This window comes from Eschrichtius robustus, chromosome 11, assembly GCF_028021215.1.
Source record: "Eschrichtius robustus isolate mEscRob2 chromosome 11, mEscRob2.pri, whole genome shotgun sequence".
NCBI lineage: Eukaryota > Metazoa > Chordata > Mammalia > Artiodactyla > Eschrichtiidae > Eschrichtius > Eschrichtius robustus.
The window spans coordinates 4,385,871-4,403,589 of NC_090834.1; the positions used below are offsets into that span (position 1 = coordinate 4,385,871).

General features: G+C 42.1%; 1 protein-coding gene and 1 pseudogene across 3 annotated transcripts in view; one reads left to right on the forward strand and one right to left on the reverse strand.

The window, feature by feature from the left end:
* Positions 1 to 15,538, reverse strand: part of APLP2 (amyloid beta precursor like protein 2) — a 70,195-nt gene extending 54,657 nt beyond the window's left edge. For 2 of the 3 annotated variants that reach the window (XM_068555852.1, XM_068555853.1), the window contains exon 1: positions 15,327 to 15,538. In XM_068555852.1, the coding sequence (XP_068411953.1) occupies positions 15,327 to 15,431 (105 nt within the window). In that variant the 5' untranslated portion in view covers positions 15,432 to 15,538. The remainder of the gene's footprint in view (positions 1 to 15,326) is intronic. The other variant, XM_068555851.1, reaches the window with a different exon arrangement.
* Positions 7 to 998, forward strand: LOC137771620 (mitochondrial carrier homolog 2-like; annotated as a pseudogene).
* Positions 15,539 to 17,719: the final 2,181 nt, after the last annotated feature.

Below are 17,719 nucleotides of genomic sequence, written 5' to 3' on the forward strand. Positions count from 1 at the left end.
GCCATCATGGCGGACGCGGCCAGTCAGGTGCTCCCGGGCTCCGGTCTCACCATCCTGTCCCAGCCGCTCACGTACGTGAAGGTGCTCATCCAGGTGGGATATGAGCCCCTTCCTCCAACAACAGGATGAAATATTTTTGGGCAGCAATTTTGTCAGCTTCCTGGTCTCTCTTGTTATGCTCAGCACATTGCGAGCATCAATGGGAAGCGTGGGTTGTTCACAGGCTTAACTCCAAGACTGTGTTCAGGGGTCCTTGGAACTGTGGTCCATGGTAAAGTTTTACCACATTACCAGGAGTGTGACAAGGCTGAGGAGTCAGGATCTGGAAATGTACAGAAAGAAGTTTCATCTTCCTTTGACCGAGTTATCAAGGAGACAACTCGAGAAGCGATGGCTCATTCTGCTGCTACTCTCATCACACATCCCTTCCACGTGATCACTCCGAGATCTATGGTACAATTCATTGGCAGAGAATCCAAGTACTGTGGACTTTGTGACTTCCTAGCAACTATCCATCGGGAAGAAGCCATCCTAGGATTTTTTGCGGGTCTTATTCCTCGCCTCCTAGGTGACAGTATTTCTTTGTGGCTCTGTAACTCACTGGCCTACCTCGTCAATACTTATGCACTGGACAGTGGGGTTTCCACCATGAATGAAATGAAGAGTTATTCCCAAGCTGTCACAGGATTTTTTGCCAGTATGTTGACGTAGCCCTTTGTGCTTGTCTCTAATCTTACGGCTGTCAACAACCGTGGGCTTGCTGGTGGATGCCCTCCCTACTCCCCAGTATATTCTTCTTGGATAGATTGCTGGTGCATGCTACAAAAAGGGGGAAATATGAGCCGAGGAAATAGCTTATTTTCCCGGAAGGTCCCCTTTGGGAAGACTTACTGTTGTGACCTAAGAATGTTAATTTGAAGATGTGGGGCAGGGACAGTGACATTTCTATAGTCCCAGATGCACAGAATTATGGGAGAGAATGTTGATTTCTATACAGTGTGGCGTGCTTTTTAAATAATCATTTAATCTTGGGAAAATGGGAAAAAAAACACTTAATTCTATCATTTTATAAATATTCCTTAGTTCTTTCTACATAACTGAGCCCACTGTGCGTTCACCTAAGTTCAAAGACTCTAGATCTAGAAAGCACCAAATAAGCACCAACTCCATCAAACATTGTGCTACTCAACAATAAAATAAGGGTAAAACACAATAAAATATTCAAATTATGGTTCCAATACTGCTGCAAACATTCAACCACTGGCTGGCAGGCAGCATTCTCATGCAATAACTCAAAATATTTGTGCATCGGCTTAAGTACTCCAAATTCAGAGTATGGAAGGCAACTAAAAGTGGTGGCTATTGCATATTTAAAAATGCAGGGAATTCAAATGCCCCAAACCATGAAGGGTGATTCAATTAAAAGTGATGCTGTTGGGCTTCCCTGGTGGCGCAGTGGTTAAGAATCCGCTTGCCAATGCAGGGGACACGGGTCCCGGAAGATCCCACATGCCGCGGAGCAGCTGGGCCCGTGAGCCACAATTACTGAGCCTGCGCGTCTGGAGCCTGTGCTCCACAACAAGAGAGGCCGCGATAGTGAGAGGCCCGCGCACCACGATGAAGAGTGGCCCCCATCTGCCACAACTGGAGAAAGCCCTCGCACAGACACAAAGACCCAACACAGCCAAAAATAAATAAATAAATAAAATTTAAAAAAAAAAAGTGATGCTGTAAAATATTTTAACGGCTTGGAAAGTTATTCAATATGTCAAAAGGCAGGAAAACAGCTTATAAACATATAAGGGAGAATCCATTCTTTCAAAAAACAAAGATGTCCAGAACACAGACTGGGAAAATTTTAAAGTTACTTACCTGGATGGTAAATTACTGTTAATTTCTTTCTGTTTTTTTGTTTTGCTTTTTGTTTGTTTTTAGCTTTACCTGTGTTTTCTAGATTTTTCACAATGACCGTATATTTTTTCTTTAACACAGGATACACACTAAGAGTCACCATAATAATCATCTGTAAAAAAATCAATTTAGAATCTCAGTCTTTTTTAATGAAAGACTGTAAGACTGTAAGAAGTAGCAAATAGGTTTCTGAGATGATACACACTCAAGTCATAACGTACAATGACTGTAAATCTAAATTCCATGACCTGATAGTGGTTTGGTAGTGGAGAAAGATAGAGAAATAACCTCAGAAGAGTTTTCTCTTTACTTTCTGATTACTAAGAATCACCTACTGCAAACTTTTGCCTAAATGCTGACTGTTTGGTAACCTCTCCATAAACCTTTGGTGGCCCCATGCTGACCTGAGATATCCCTTCTCCAGGCCTCTGACCAGGCCATCTGTTCTACCAGTTAGCACAAACTTGAAAGCCAGTTCATCATTTACTGATTGTGACCTTGGTCAAGTTACTTTATCTGTCCATGCCTCGGTTCCTATATCTGTAAAACAGGGATAACCATAGTATGTGTCTCAGAAGGTAGTTCAAAGGTTTCAGTGAGTACATGTAAAACACTATACATAGTAATTGCACCATAAATATAACTATCACTGTTATTATCACTCCAACCACCAACAGAATCTGCCACTCTATTCCTGCTTGTCTATTCTTCTTCCCCAATTACCTAAAGTAACACAGGTTCTCTCTATAAACTCCCAGTAGATATCTAATTTCAAGGGAATTAATTTCCAGTTATGGTCAACTAGGTAATTCAGACCAACCCTCCTGATTAAGACAGCTAGAAAAGCAACATAAAATATTTTTTAAAAGCACTAAGTTAGAGACTTCCCTAGTGGTGCAGTGGTTAAGACTCTGCACTCCCAATGCAGGGGGCCTGGGTTTGATCCCTGGTCAGGGAACTAGAGCCTACATGCCGCAACTAAAGATTCCGCATGTCACAATGAAGATCCCACACTTGGCAACAAATATCCTGTGTGCGGCAACTAATACTCAGTACAGCCACATAAGTAAATATTTTTTAAAAAGCACTTAGTTAAAGGCAGTAGGGACCTAAAAAGACAGTGAAGATTTCCTAGGTCAGTAACCAGAGGAGGATGAAAGTCTAAGGAGATGAATATAGCTCACAGGGCTTTTTTCCTCTGGGAATGCTGAAAGATCCTAAAGGGAGTAGCTGAGCAGTGCTTTTAACAGCCTGTAAGGACCAATGGGAAAGGGACTGGAGTCCAGGGCAGGAGGGAGAGGAGAAAGGAAACATATTTGGAAATACACTAGTGGTTTGGAGTTGATACCCCAATGCAGGCTGAACCTAGACGGGTAATCCAGAATTGACAGGACTTCACAGAGACTGCAGCTCATCTTCCAATCCTCTCAATCCGTGAAATGAGAGATCCTGGATCTCTAGTCCATCAAACTCCAGGTAGAAGCAAATCAAACATTCTCTGGAGCATAACATTAGCCTAGGCCTTAAATTAATCTATAAGCATTTGTGTAAATAAAACGTATGGCTCATAATCAAAAATAACTTGACAAACAAGGAAACAAAATAACATGAATAAATAACCAGCAGAAACCGACAACAGGAAAAGATCCACAGGGACCCCAAACACAGGAATTACCAGACAGAGACTCTAAGTATACTTTTCATGTTCAAAGACACAAAAGACAAAAATTGAGAATTTCAGCTCTGATCTAGGAACAATTAAAAAAAACAATTTTAAATTATAAAACTGAAAACCACAACAACTAAAATTAAGAACTCAATGGATGGGACTTCATGGTAGACTAGATATAGCTGGAGAAATCATTAGTAACCCAAAAGATGGGTCAAAAGAAAAGCTATCAAATGAGGCATGGAAAAACACAAAGGACAGAGTAACAGTGTCTACAATGTTTGTTTTTGGAGTCCCAGAGAAAAGAGAAATAGGCAGAAGAAATATTTAAATACTTAAATACTTAGATAATGGCTGATAATTGTCTAAAACTGATGAAAGACAACAAACCGCAGATTCAAGGAGCTCTACAAGCCGAAGACAGTCAGCCTTCCATATCCTCAGACTGTGTATCCATGGATTGAAACTACTCAGGGGAAAATAAATTTCAGAAAATTCATAATAGCAAAACTCGAATTTGCCACGGGCCAACAATTATTTACATAGCATTTACATTATATTTACAACTATTTACATAGCATTTACATTATATTAGGTATTTTAAGTAATCTAGAGATGACTGCAAGTATACAGGAGGATATTTGACGGTTACATGCAAATACTAGAACCATTTTACATAACAGACTTGAGCATCACAGATTTTGGTATTGGGGGTAGGGGTGTCCTGGAACCAATCCGCCAAGGATGCCAAGGGACTATACATTAAAAAAAAATCCAAACCTAGGTACATAGTAAAATTGCTGAAAATCAGATTCAAAGAGAAAATCTACTAAGTAGTCAGAGGTAAGGGACACATTATCTTCAAAGGAACAACAATCTGACAGTTAATTCCAATAAGCTATTGATAATATAGAACATCAGGGTATTTACCAGGAATAGAATAAAGAATAAGATCTTTAAAATGATGAAAGAAATTCTATTCCCGATGAACCTATCTTGCAAGAAAGACACTAAAACAGGTATTTGGTGAAAGAATATATGTCACCAGCCAACCTTAAGAAAATTCTAAAGTGTGTTTTGGAAGACAAAAAATTATCCCAAAACGAAGGTCAGAGATACAAAAGGCATGAAGAGTAACAAAGAGAATATGTAAATCTAAATCAGAGGCTTTCAAACTCACTGCATCTTTGAATCACCGGAGTTTTTAAGAAACACTAATGCTTGACACCCTCCCTCAAGAGACCCTGATGTAATCTGTCTGACTTGGAGTGCAGACAATCTGTGTTTTATAAATGTTCCCCCAGATGATACCAGTGTGCCTCCAAAGTTCATAATCACTGATCTAAATTCATTTGATTGTATAAAACATGGCTTGTATGAGGTCTTCTGGGGTTTAAATGAAATTAACATACATAACAACAATGGCAAAAATGTTGAGAGGGGTTAAATAGAGTTAAAGTGTTCTAATAACCTTCTACTGAGCAGGAAGAGGGCAAAAATACCAATTAATATAAGACACTGATTAAGTGAAAGATATTGAAATGTCTAAAGTAACCACTAAAGGGAAAACAAAAGATTATACAAGTATGTTCTAAAGTAATAAGAGAGAGAAGTAAAATAATAACCACCTCCAAAGGAGTTAAATAAGGGAATAAACATAGCAACCTAAATGTCCATTGACAGGTGAATGAATAAAAAATATGGTGTGTACACACACACACACACACACACACAGAGGAATATTATTTAGCCATGAAAAAGGACATCCTACCATTTGCAACAACATAATCCCCTTGAGGGGATTATGCTAAGTGAAATAAGTCAGATGGAGGAAGATAAATACTGTACAATCTCACTTATATGTGGACTCTAAAAACACTGAACTCGTAGATATAGAGAAAAGATCACTCATTGTCAGAGGTGGGAAGTGGAGGTTGAGGGGTGGAGGGTGGGCAAAATATGTGAAGGTGGTCAAAAGGTACAAACTTCTAGTTATAATATAAATAAGTCCTGGGGATGTAATGTACAGCATGGTGACTATGATTAATAACACTGTATTGTATATTTTAAAGTTGCTAAGAGAGTTAATCTTAAAAGTTCTCATCACACACACATGAAAATATGTAACTATCTGTGGTGATGGATGTTCACTAGTCCTACTGTGGTGATCATTTCACAACACACACAAATATCAAATCATTATGTTGTGCACCTGAAACTAATATAATGTTGTGTGCCAATTATACTTCAATTAGAAAAAAAGGAAAAAAAGGAACATAAGAACCAGCAGAGCAAACAAAAAACACTAAATAAGAAGGCAGATGAAAACTCAAATACTTTAGCAATCACATTAAATGAAAATGGACTAAATATTCCAGTAAAAGACGAACTCTGCCTCGTAAGTTAACAAAAGAAAAAGCAACCATAAAAACATCTAAAACACAAAGATGGAAACAGTAGACCAAGTGTTGATAAAGGCAAAAACCTTACTGGAGATAACAAGGGAAACTATAACTCTGAGAAGTCCAATTCTTCAGGAATAGATAGCAATTTTAAATCTGTAGGCACCTAATGACAGCCTCAAAGTAAGCAAAGCAAAAATTGTCAGAATGACAAGGAGAAAAAAAACTTTCCCAAAATCACAGTGGGAGATTTTTAACATACCTTTCTCAATAAAAGAAAAAAAGATTTAAAAAATCATAAGAATAAAGATCTGAACAACATGAAAACAGCATGATCAGAATACATGTAAAACACTGGAAGTAACAACTACAGCATAAACATTTTCTCTATGCACACAACAAAAATTCTATCATAAACTAGGTCATAAAGCAAGTCTCAATAAATTTGAAAAAACTGAAATCATACAGACTAATTCTCTGACCACAATGCAGTTAACTTAGAAATAAACAGCAAAAAGACAACCAGATAATCTCCACATCTTTGGAAATTAAGAAGTGTACTTCTAAATTACCTGTGGGTAAAAAAATTAAATCACAATGGAAAAATCTATCTTTTTACTTGAATGATAATGAAAATATTATATATCAAAACTTGTATGTTGTTTAATGGTACAAATTTGTAAACAGCAGATAAACTCTGGAAATCTAACATTCAGCACAGTGATTACAGTCAACAATACTGTTTTATAAACTTCAAAGTTGCTAAAAGACTAGATCTTAATAGCTCTCACCACCAAAAAGAAATTATAATTATGTTTGATAGAGGTATTAGCAGCAATGGTACAATGGTAAACATACTGCAATATATAAATGTATCAAATCAGAACACTGTACACTGTAAACTTACACAATGTTATATTCAATTATATCTGGTTTTTTAAAAATGAAAGGAAAGAAATTAAACTGTCACAATTCACAGAATATACTCAGAAATTTTAAAAATTACAGATAAATTATTAGAATTAGTACACAAGCTTAGCAAGACCGCTGAATACATGATCAATTTGAAAATATCAACTTCATTTCAACAACCACAACTAAATGACAATTTTAAGATGCCATTAACAATAGCATTTAAAAAATCAAATATCTATAAATAAATCTAACATAAGATGTACAAGATCTCTATGCAAAAAGCTATAAAACACTGAGGGTAATTAGAGAGGACCTAAATAAAGGTATATGCCATGTTTCTGGATTGGAAGACTCAGTATTGGAAAAATGTCTATTTTTCCCAGTTCAACTACAGACTCAATGCAATCGAATCTAAATTCCAACCAGTGTTTTTGGCTAAATGTGGCAAATGTAAATGGAAAGAAAAGGGTTAAGGAATAGTCAAGACATTACTGAAGACAACCAAGGCAGAAGGGCTTGCTCTAGTAGTTATAAAACCTTATTATAGGTACTTCCCTGATGGCACAGTGTTTAAGAATCCACCTGCCAATTCCAGGACACGGGTTCAAGCCCTGGTCCGGGAAGATCCCACATGCCGCGGAGCAACTAAGCCCGTGCACCACAACTACTGAGCCTGCACTCCACAACAAGAGAAGCCACCGCAATGAGAAGCCCACGCACCACAATGAAGAGTAGCCCTCGCTCGCCACAACTAGAGAAAGCCCACGCACAGCAACGGAGACCCAACGCAGACAAAAAATATAAATAAATAAATAAAATTATTAAGAAAACAAAAAAACCTTATTATAAAGTACAGTCATTAAGACAGTGTACTCCTGGTACAGGGACAGAGAAGAGATCAATGGATTAGGAGAGCCCAGAAATAGACTCACCCATACAGAGATATTAATTAACAACAAAGGTGGCATGGGAGAACAGAAGGGAAAGGAGACCTTGACAATAAATGGTGCAAGTTGGATAGCCATACGGAAAAAAAAAAAAATAATAAAAAGACCAATACTTCATATCTACACAACAATCAGTTCCAGGTAAACTGTAGCTCCACATGTGACAGGCAAAACAAAAGGCCCCTAGTAGGCAACAGGAGAATAACTATGTCCTCAGGGTGGGGAAAACTTCTCACATGGGACACAAAAAGCACCTACCATAATTAAAAAAAATAAAACTGATAAATTAGACATTAAACCTGAGAACTTCTTCTAAAGACATCATTAAGAATAGCGTAAAAAGGCAAGCAGCAGAGAGGACAGTATTATCTCAATAACCTCAAACCAGAAACATTCCAAATGTCCATCAACAGTAGAACAAATTGTGGTTTCTTCATACACTGGAGTACTATACAGCTGTGGAAACAAGTGAACCACAGCTATGCTCGTCAATCCAAATGACCCTCAAAAACATGTTCAGTGAAAGAAGCCAGATACTCAATATATACTGAGCGATGCCATTTCTATAAAGCGAGAAAACAGGAAAAACTAAACTACAGTGTTTAGGGATGAATGCTTGGGTGGTAAAACTACAAAAAAGAAAAGCAAGACATCATCACCATAGAAGTCGGGATACTAGTTGAGGGAGGGGGAGGGGGAAGTGGGGGAGGGGAATGTTCTATTTCTTGACCTTGGCAGTGGTCACACAAGTATGTTTTACGAAAATACATTGAGCTATAACTTTTTTTCCTTTGTGTATTTAAATTTTTGAAAGCTCAAAAATATTCCAGGCTTGAGACGTGGGTGGAGACGGCTGCAATGTTGCCTTGAGTGCTTGGCACCTTCATGAGCACAGGGTTACCCTTACTTTCAGTTCAAATATCTTAGCATCGTTGCCTTCTACAATCATCCTAATATGCTCGAACAATTAGCACTCTGCACTGATAAATATTTATTACAACTCTAAGAGCCTGGGTAAGTTTCTTCGGAATCCAGAGAGATGAAGGGGGTCTCTCTCAACACGAAAACATGAGTGGGAATGCTGAATTCCCAACTCAAGGTAAGAGTTACTTCTGGAAAGGAAGGTTAATGGGATGGGGGAAAGTTCAAAGGAGGCCTAACAATGTTTTATTTCTCTACTGATGATGTTTTAGTTCTTTAAAAAAAAAAAAAACAAACAGGCTAAAGCAAATACAGAAAGTGCTAAAATTTAAAAAAACTGGGTGGTGGATATGAGTATCTTTTATATATTTACTATACTATGTTGGTCATATTCATAATTAAAGGCTCCTATACTCTTCACACTCTTACTGGCTCATTTCTCCAGGTAAAAATTCTGCTTCAGCCTAGGTAAGTCATCTATTTAGCCTTCCAGAGCCAATATATAAAAATTTGACAATGCTTACATTCTTCACCAACACTAAATCCCACGTTTTCTTCTTCTCTAGGCTAATTACCTCCCTTACAAATTTTTACATACTTCTCCATTCCTGCCTTTCTGTTCTGGATGGCAATATCCCTCAAAAGGATGTGCCGAGATCCTGATAAATCACCTGAGAGGTTCCTTTGAGGTCTCAATTTCACCGGCAAACTTTTAACTCACAGATCATTTAGGCAAGAATAAATTCATTCTTTTTCTTTCCAGCCAGCCTAGCTATATAACCTCCCAAACAGATAATGCCCTGGTAGCAGATGTTGGGTTGCTATCTACCCAACATCCACAGCCCTCTTTTCCAACAGAACCCAGTGTGCAGTCTAAGCCTATCACAGCACCACCATCCCCTCCCCACCCATGACTGGTGTGGCTGGAAGCACCTGATATAATTCTGTACAGTAAGACTTGAGGGGTCTTGTGCTGATGCGCTCTGAGAAAGCCCCACAATCCCCTGGATGTTATCAAATCGAAGCACGTGCTCTGAAACTGCAACAGCCATTCTGCAGCCACAGGAGGCGTGAGGCTGAGGAAGGCAGAGTAGAAAGGTTGTGCTGAGCTATTCGATTAACCCACACCACAGGTGCCCCACTCCAAATGCTGACTGACTTTTTTCTGGACCACAATCTTACTCCAGTCATGTTGGTTACTGTGTCAGCCTCTTCCTAATAGTTTGTCTATCAACTTGGCCAATGATCATAGATCTGGTGCCAGTAACCTTTTCTCTTCCAAAGAATCCCATACACTGATTTTGGTAAGATTCCCCACAAGTGGTCACTGTTTCTTTCCTTAAAATTTATCAGAATACAAAGATAGAACAAGCTTACCCCTCTTAAAAAAAAAAAAGAGAACTTGCATATTATATTAAAAAGCATTAGACGTTTTTTTAAAACCTATGGAAAATGTAAAAAGGCAAAGTCCCCTGTAATTACATCCTTCAAAGATAACCACTGTTAGCAGTTCAGCATATATTGATTCATGATAACATTGCAACATCTATGAAATTAGCTTCTTTTAAAGAAAATACTCACATCAGGTTTTTTGATAGTGGAGAAAACAGGTAGACAGGAGTAAAAAGAAATCTGCAACCAAAACACCCTGATATAGAAGAAAGAGTGAGCGACAGACTCAGAATAAGACAGACCAATTTTCACCCTGGCCCTGCTGCACTGCCTTGAACCCTTGGCCTCACCTGACTCCCGTTTTAGGTATGGATACGAATACCTACTTCACCAGACTTTTGAGGACTTACATAAGATAATGTCCCCAGATGAGTTCTGTTGACTTTTTGTTTGCTGGAGTTTGTTTTTCTCTACCTGCACATAAAAATCCCCTGGGGAGCCTGTGACAATGAGAATCCCAGATATCCTCAATGAGAATCTCTGGGGGTAGGGCCTGGAAATCACATCATGCAAGTACACTGCAGAGGAAAAGGCCCTATGCATAGTTGCTTTTATTACTGCACTGTTTAGCATCTAACACAGAACCTGGTAGCAGTGTTCAACAAACACCAGTGGGATGAATAACAAATGAAAAGTTGTATTTTAAAAATAGATTATAGTTATGTTTCAAAAAGTTTCATTAAAAAAAAGCCTTCATGATGCTTATGTAAGAAAATTTCTCTCAGCAATAAGGTAGTTAGTTATTAGTTATACTTGATACAAAGGACTGGAACTTGTTTCTATTTGAATGCGCCTACATGGTTCACTTTCCATCCTAGGACATAAACCAAGGTACACTATACGAAATTTAATTAAGAGTCAAGGTAATCTAGTTTATCTCACTAAAAAAACAACTCATGAAAATTGGATTATGGGCGATTTCGAATTCTCAAATGGCCTCCCTCCACAGACTTTACAGTTACTTTACAAAAATTTATCCCTACTTTTTATCACACAGAAAACTATTTTCTTTCAGTAGTTCATTTTAGAACAATTCAAAATACTAATTGTTAGGTACCAGCTTCAATATGCAATTTATGTGTCACTTTGATAAAATGTATGTACCTGAGAGCTCTAGGAGGATACACACCACACCAAAACGTTTACAGTGAGATTTCCCTGGACGACACAATCTCAGATTATTTTTCATTTCTTATTGTTCAAATGCATTTTAAATTTTTACAAGGAATATGCACTCCCTATATAATTTTTCTTGTTATTTTAAAAAGAAAATGCAAAAGCCCAAGAATTCAGTAAGAGTAATATAATTAAGGAATCTTGAAAGGTTTTTAAGTTTTGATTTTCCAGAGTTGAAACAATATCAGATAAGTTAAAAATATGATTTTTATATTTGGAAAAAAATTAACCCTTCACATATTATTGCCAAGAATTCTAAAGCTCTTTAACAACAACAACAAAAAAAGCATGTTTTCAAATGCTATGAAGGACATTATTGGTTCAACTGGCAAAATGGAATACAGACAGCAGACTTGATCAAAGTATTGTATCAAAGTTAAATTTCTTTAAGCTGATAACTGTACTAAGCTTATGGAGGACAACTTCCTTGGTTCTTAGGAAATACTCACTGAAGTTTTCAGGGGTAGAGGGACATGATGTATGCAACCTGCTCTCAAAACGGTTCAGCAAAAAATACGTAATAACAAAATGAATGAAAAAGCAAATGCTGAATAGGAGAAATGTTAAATTGATGAATCTGGGTAAAGGGTATAAGAGCTGTTCGTACAATTTTTATAATTTTTTGTAAGCTTGAAATTATTTCTAAATAAAAATTCTAATTGAAAAAAGTAACAGAAAAATATTCATAATTGTTCTTAAGATCATACTGGACCAACTTTAAGCAAGACTTTATTGGGGGAAAAAATAGCAACATATTTAAAAATTGTGCTCATAAAAACACTCACGGCAGCACCAACCTTAAGCAAGAAATTAAATTAGCATTGTCGAGTAGATATGAGTTACATATGTTGTATTTTCTAGAAGACACATTAAAATTAGAAGAAACAGGTGAAACTAATTTTAATATATTTTACTTAGCCAATGTGTAAAATATTATCATTTCAATACACTCAATATGAAAATTATGAATGAGTTATTTTACAAGTTTTTTCATACTAAGTCTTCAAAATTTGGTGTGCATTTTACACCTACAGTACACCTCAATTCAGATGCTAAATTTTCACAAGAAATACTGGATCTGCATTTAGATTTCATAAAATGTATCAAATAGTTTAAAAAGCAGACTCATATACCAAGTTGTTTCAAACACAGTTAAATGTTTTCCAATCACCAAATAGTGTTTTTGAATATAAATTAGCTAAAATTAAATAAAATGGAAAGTTCATTCCTCAATCACAGTAGCCACACTGCAAGTGGCTACACTGTGGGACAGCCCAGCTTTAGAGGATGAAACAAACGCCCGCGAAAGGAGGGCCTGATTTGCCAACACTTAGCTCATCACATTTATCAAACGATTTTAACATGGTTATGAGGTTAACAGGCTGATGTTCCTATCAGAGGCATTGGTATCTGTCCAGGTCATAATGTGACATCCCCTCCACCACCAATCAGAAATATCAGCGCAAAGCTTCTTGATTCTCTGCCTCAGACATCATACGTTGAGTTTCCTGAAAATTGACTATCAAAGGGCCCACTCATTGTAAAATGTGGTGGAATGAACTGGCTCTCAGAAGCCTCAATGTCCACTGTACAGAGTGCAGAATTTCAGCACAAATACCGTCTGAGAATCCCACATGGGAGCAGGCCCACGACTGAACTTGTCTCAGATTTAACAGAGGAAGTGACCCTGAGTACAGAGACTTTTTTTCTTTTAAACAGGTGTAAGAGATTAATTCAGTCAACACCAAGCAACACTCAAGATGTGCCAATCAATAATTCTGTGCCAAGCAATTTGATCAGGGATTTGGCTAGAATCCTTTTGGCTAATCTCAATAAGGACCATCCCAAAGCGAATCCTGATTTAGGCCATCCTCATCTAAATCAAGGCTTAGGCAGTCCTTTGCCTGAAAGCAAATAAACTAAATCAAATTATACACATACGAAGGAAATTCTGCCTCTTGGACAAAAGGAAAAACCATTTGAAAGATAATTTAGCAAGTATGGGCAAAAATACAGTTCCAAAGAAGAGAAGTTTCATAACACAGCATTCAAAACCCATTTTAGGGAAATGTCTAATTCTTACTTTCTAGCCAGACTTTCCGATTGAACAATGATGTGGGTAATAATCAAATTTAATCCACAACAGCTAATTCTGATATTGTTCATTTCTCTTTCTCTGCAGGCATCAAGTATTAATATTCCATTTAAACCTGAAAGATGTACTTTAAAATTGATGGACCCTTTTTTGTGAATTCACTAGTGCCTGAAGTTACTCATACCTCTGGGAAGTGAGGTAAAACAGTGTGAACAATGGTTTTGACATCCTGACCTAAGAGTTAAATTCTATGTTCCATACAAAATCTTCTTCCTTCCCCTCCCATCCCAATGATCTAGCTTGCTTCCCTGCGACACCCTATTGGGGACCACAGATATAAATCTAACTAACCACTGTGTGGAAAGGAAAATAATCCTAATCTAAAAGCATGCGTATATAAACATTAACTATTTCTACTTAAAACTTCTCCCCCCGCCCCCGGCCCCCCAAGAATCAAAGCTTTACGCAGGATGAATACAAACGTTTTAAGCCGTTCCATCGGAGGTTTGTTCTTGATTAGATTTATTCTAATCGTGGAAATATTTGCACATTCTGCAGAAGAACACGTTCTAACTGTGGGTTTTTAATTAGAAACTTCTCAGTCAATGCCTAGGTAATCAAATCCAGTCTCACTTCTCTCTGAAATTAGCCAACCACGCAGAAATCCATTGTAATTTTTAAAACAGCGAAGGGGGGAAATAAACTACACACCCGAAACATTCCAGTCCGACAGTTCAAGCACTATTTCGAGAAGGCAAGTAAAAATAAAGTCCCACGTCTCCCTCAGGAACAGAAAGGTTTCTGTGAAGCGGCCACGTCCAGGCCACCCTGCAGGACCCACGGACCTCAGCAACGCCGCCTGTCCCCGCGGCCCGACCCCAACGAATCACCCAGGAGCCCAGGCGCTGGAACATCCTCCCGGCACAGGGATGCCACGGGGTTATCAGGTGCAGAAAAACTACTTACAGCAAAGAAGTACGATTAGACAAGAGTCTTTACAACGTATTCACGGCCACCGCGTCCCTGCTCGCTGAAACCCACCACAAAAGGGAGCAACACAGCACAGCAGCAGAGAGGGGTTTCCCCTTGTTTATTAGACTCAGGCAAACGGCTATATTTAACAATTCCTCCCGAAGGCCCGATGCCAGCGCGCAGGATCTGGAGCGCGAGGCACACAGGAAGGAGAGGGCACACCCGCTGCGGGCTGCGGAGCTTCTCCGGTGCAGCCCGAGAGGCGCTCGCCCCGCACCGCGGCACTCCCCCGGCGCCGAACCGGGACGCCCGCATCCCCGCGGCTCGGCCCACCTCGCCAACAAAGGCCGCATCCGCCGCTCCCCGGTGGGAAGCCCCAGCGCCGCGCGGGGAGCGCGCTGCCCGCCCCAGCCCGGAGCCAGGGTCTGCACAGCCGCCCCCGGAGCGAGCCCAGCCGCACCGGGTCTCGGGCTGCGGGCCACCCCGGGGCGCACGGCTGAGGCTCGCGTGGTCCCGGCGGAGGGCGGGGTGGGCGTCTGGGCCGCGCGGGGTCCCCAGAGGATGTGGCGCCGCCGCGGGCGGGATGGGGGCTGGGGCGGCCGAGGCGGCCCGCCGCCCCCCGCAACCCCGATGCCTTTCATTTGGCCTCTGCGACGTCGGAGGCAGCCTGACCTCCAGCGCTAAGCGCTGCGCCAAGCAGGGGCGGGCGGGGGAGGCGCGCCAGACCCAATGCAGCGCCGGACTACCCCCACCGCCCCGCGCGACGCGTCCCCCCGCCCGGCCCGGACCCCGCGGCCCGCCCGCCCGCAGGCCGCGCTCCCTCGCGGGCGCAGGAGAAAGGGCTCGGGCGCTCGCCCGGTGCCCACCTCAATGTAGCCGGCCAGAGCCGCGGCGGGCGCCGTGAGCCCGAGCAGCAGCAGAACCAGGAGTTTGCCCGTGGCCGCGGCGGCCGCGGTCCCGGTGGCCGCCATCCCTCGCCGGGTCGCTCTAGCGCTCGGCGCTCAAGCTCACACACACACGGACTCGAAGGCTCACCCCACAGCGACCCAGAAGCATCTAAAGCCTGTTCGCCGCCGCCCCGGGGGTTTTACACCGACCGGAACTGACTTCACAAAACCACGCCCTCCATATCCAGCGCCCAATGCCGGCCCGCAGAACTGCCGCAAGACACCGCCCCTTGTTCAGCCGAGATCCAATCAGGGGATGGAAGGGTCCGCACCTCCCGCCGCCCCAGCCTCGCACCCCCGCCCGGCCCCGCCCCCAGCCGCTGACGCCCCGCCCCCGCCGGGACCCCGAGGCCCCGAGACGCGGGGGTGTACGCGGGGGTGTGCGCAGGCTGGGTGGGGGCCTGCAGCTCGGCCCGGGCTGGGGCGCGCTTTGGCCTCTGGAACCGTGCACGGTTGTCTGCCCGCAATGCGCCCGTCTGTTCTCCTGCAGCGGCCTGATACGGACACGCCCCGCTCCCCGCCCCTGCGGGGTATTTTCCAGATTCCTCTGGGTACCGCCCTCTTTGGGGTTCTGAAAATGATTTTATTAAAAACAGGATAAAAAAAAAAACCAGGATGAATTGTTCCGCGTCCAGGCAGGTTTGCAGAAGGCCCTCCCCCCGGGCAGAGAAAGGGCTGCCATGAGGCAGCCCTTCCTCTGCTTCGACCCCGCGCAGGGCGCGCCCCTTCCTAGCGCGCTGCCAGCCCGGAGCCGGCTTCGCCCTTTCCTCGCCGCTCCGCTCGGCCGTGTTTCCACGCTTTTGACCTCTGTTTATTAGGCCTCATCCTTCCTGTTCCTTCCCAGTGGCCACTAGAGCCCGAGATAGCTTCCTTCCACTGGAGACCAGTAGTGCAAGGACAACGTTGACCTCAAAGCCCAGGTCCCCTTCCTCGTGTATTTTAGGAAAAGATCATTTTTCTTTTTTTCTCTAGTTTAAGATCACTAGCAAGAGACCTGCTTCTCTCTGCCTTCTTGCTCCGCTGCGTTTCCACTTTCAGTCGGGAAACATTCTGCTGCCCGGGTTCACAGCTGGCACGGCCTCGCCGCGGCTGGGGCGCCTCCGGCTTTGTTTCCTTTCAATAGCCGCGAGATTTATGGACCACCCTCTGCATAGTCCTTGCTAGTTTCCAGTTGAGTAAAGAACAGGGTCTCTACCCCAGGAAACAGACAGTAAAAAGGGAGACACAGCGTCCACGGAGTACACGCAGAGTGCAGCAACGAGGAGAACGCTGGATTTTCCAGCCCCGCTGCGTGACGTGCCCATTCCTGTGGTTGAACAGGCTCTAACCCATTCTCCAGAGACAGCCGGCCCCTTTCCACTGCAGAGCTCTCCCCATGCCTGCACTGTCCTCGCTCCAATATTTGCCTGTTGAAAACCTTTTCATCTTCCTCTGCTCGCTTGGAGGTAAAATCATCTGCTTCTGAATACCCAGAGCGCTATTCCCCACTCTGGCACTTGCTCCCCTAGTTATTTCCGGAGCTCTCCTGCCACTGACAAGGCATGGGTATGTAATACTGCAGGGCCCCTCACCCCGGACACCCCAACACATGTTTGTGCAGCGTCACTGAAACCAGTTCTGCTGGGTTCTGGTCCTAGTTCAACGGTTGCTGTGGACTGAAGTGTATCCTCTCCAACATGCACATATGTTGAAGCCCTGACCCCTAATATGATGGTGTTTGGAGATGGGGCCTTTGGGAGGTAATTAGGATTAGATGAGGTATGAGGGTGGGGGCCCACAAGAGGGGATTAGTGCCCTTATAAGAAAAGACCAGAGAGCTTGTTTCCACCATCCACCCACCCCCATCCACACGAGGACGCAGAGAGAAGGCCAGGAAGAGAGCCCTCATCATCGGGAAACCAAGCCGGCCAGCACCGTGCTCTTGGACTTCACAGCCTCCAGAATTGTCAGAAAGAAAGTCCTGTTGTCTAAACCACCCAGTCTGTGGTATTTCGCTATGGCAGCCGGAGCTGACCGGCATAGCTGTATAACTATGGGCAAGCCCTTCATCATGTGGACTATCTTTCCTCCCCTGACAGGTGTAAATATTAAACGCCTGTCTTACTTTCCCAATTTGTGTGATTCAATGAAAAATGAATGTACAGTTGAGAAAAGCATGAAGTGCAATTTTCTGTGAAAATATGCATGAAACAGTACCAAGTGACTGTGAAAGTCCTAATTCTGTTGTGGAGCCTTGGATGTGTCCTACAGCCCCTCTGGGACCTGTTTCCTTGCCCACAAAATCAGGGACTCAACTCAAGGACGTCTAAATT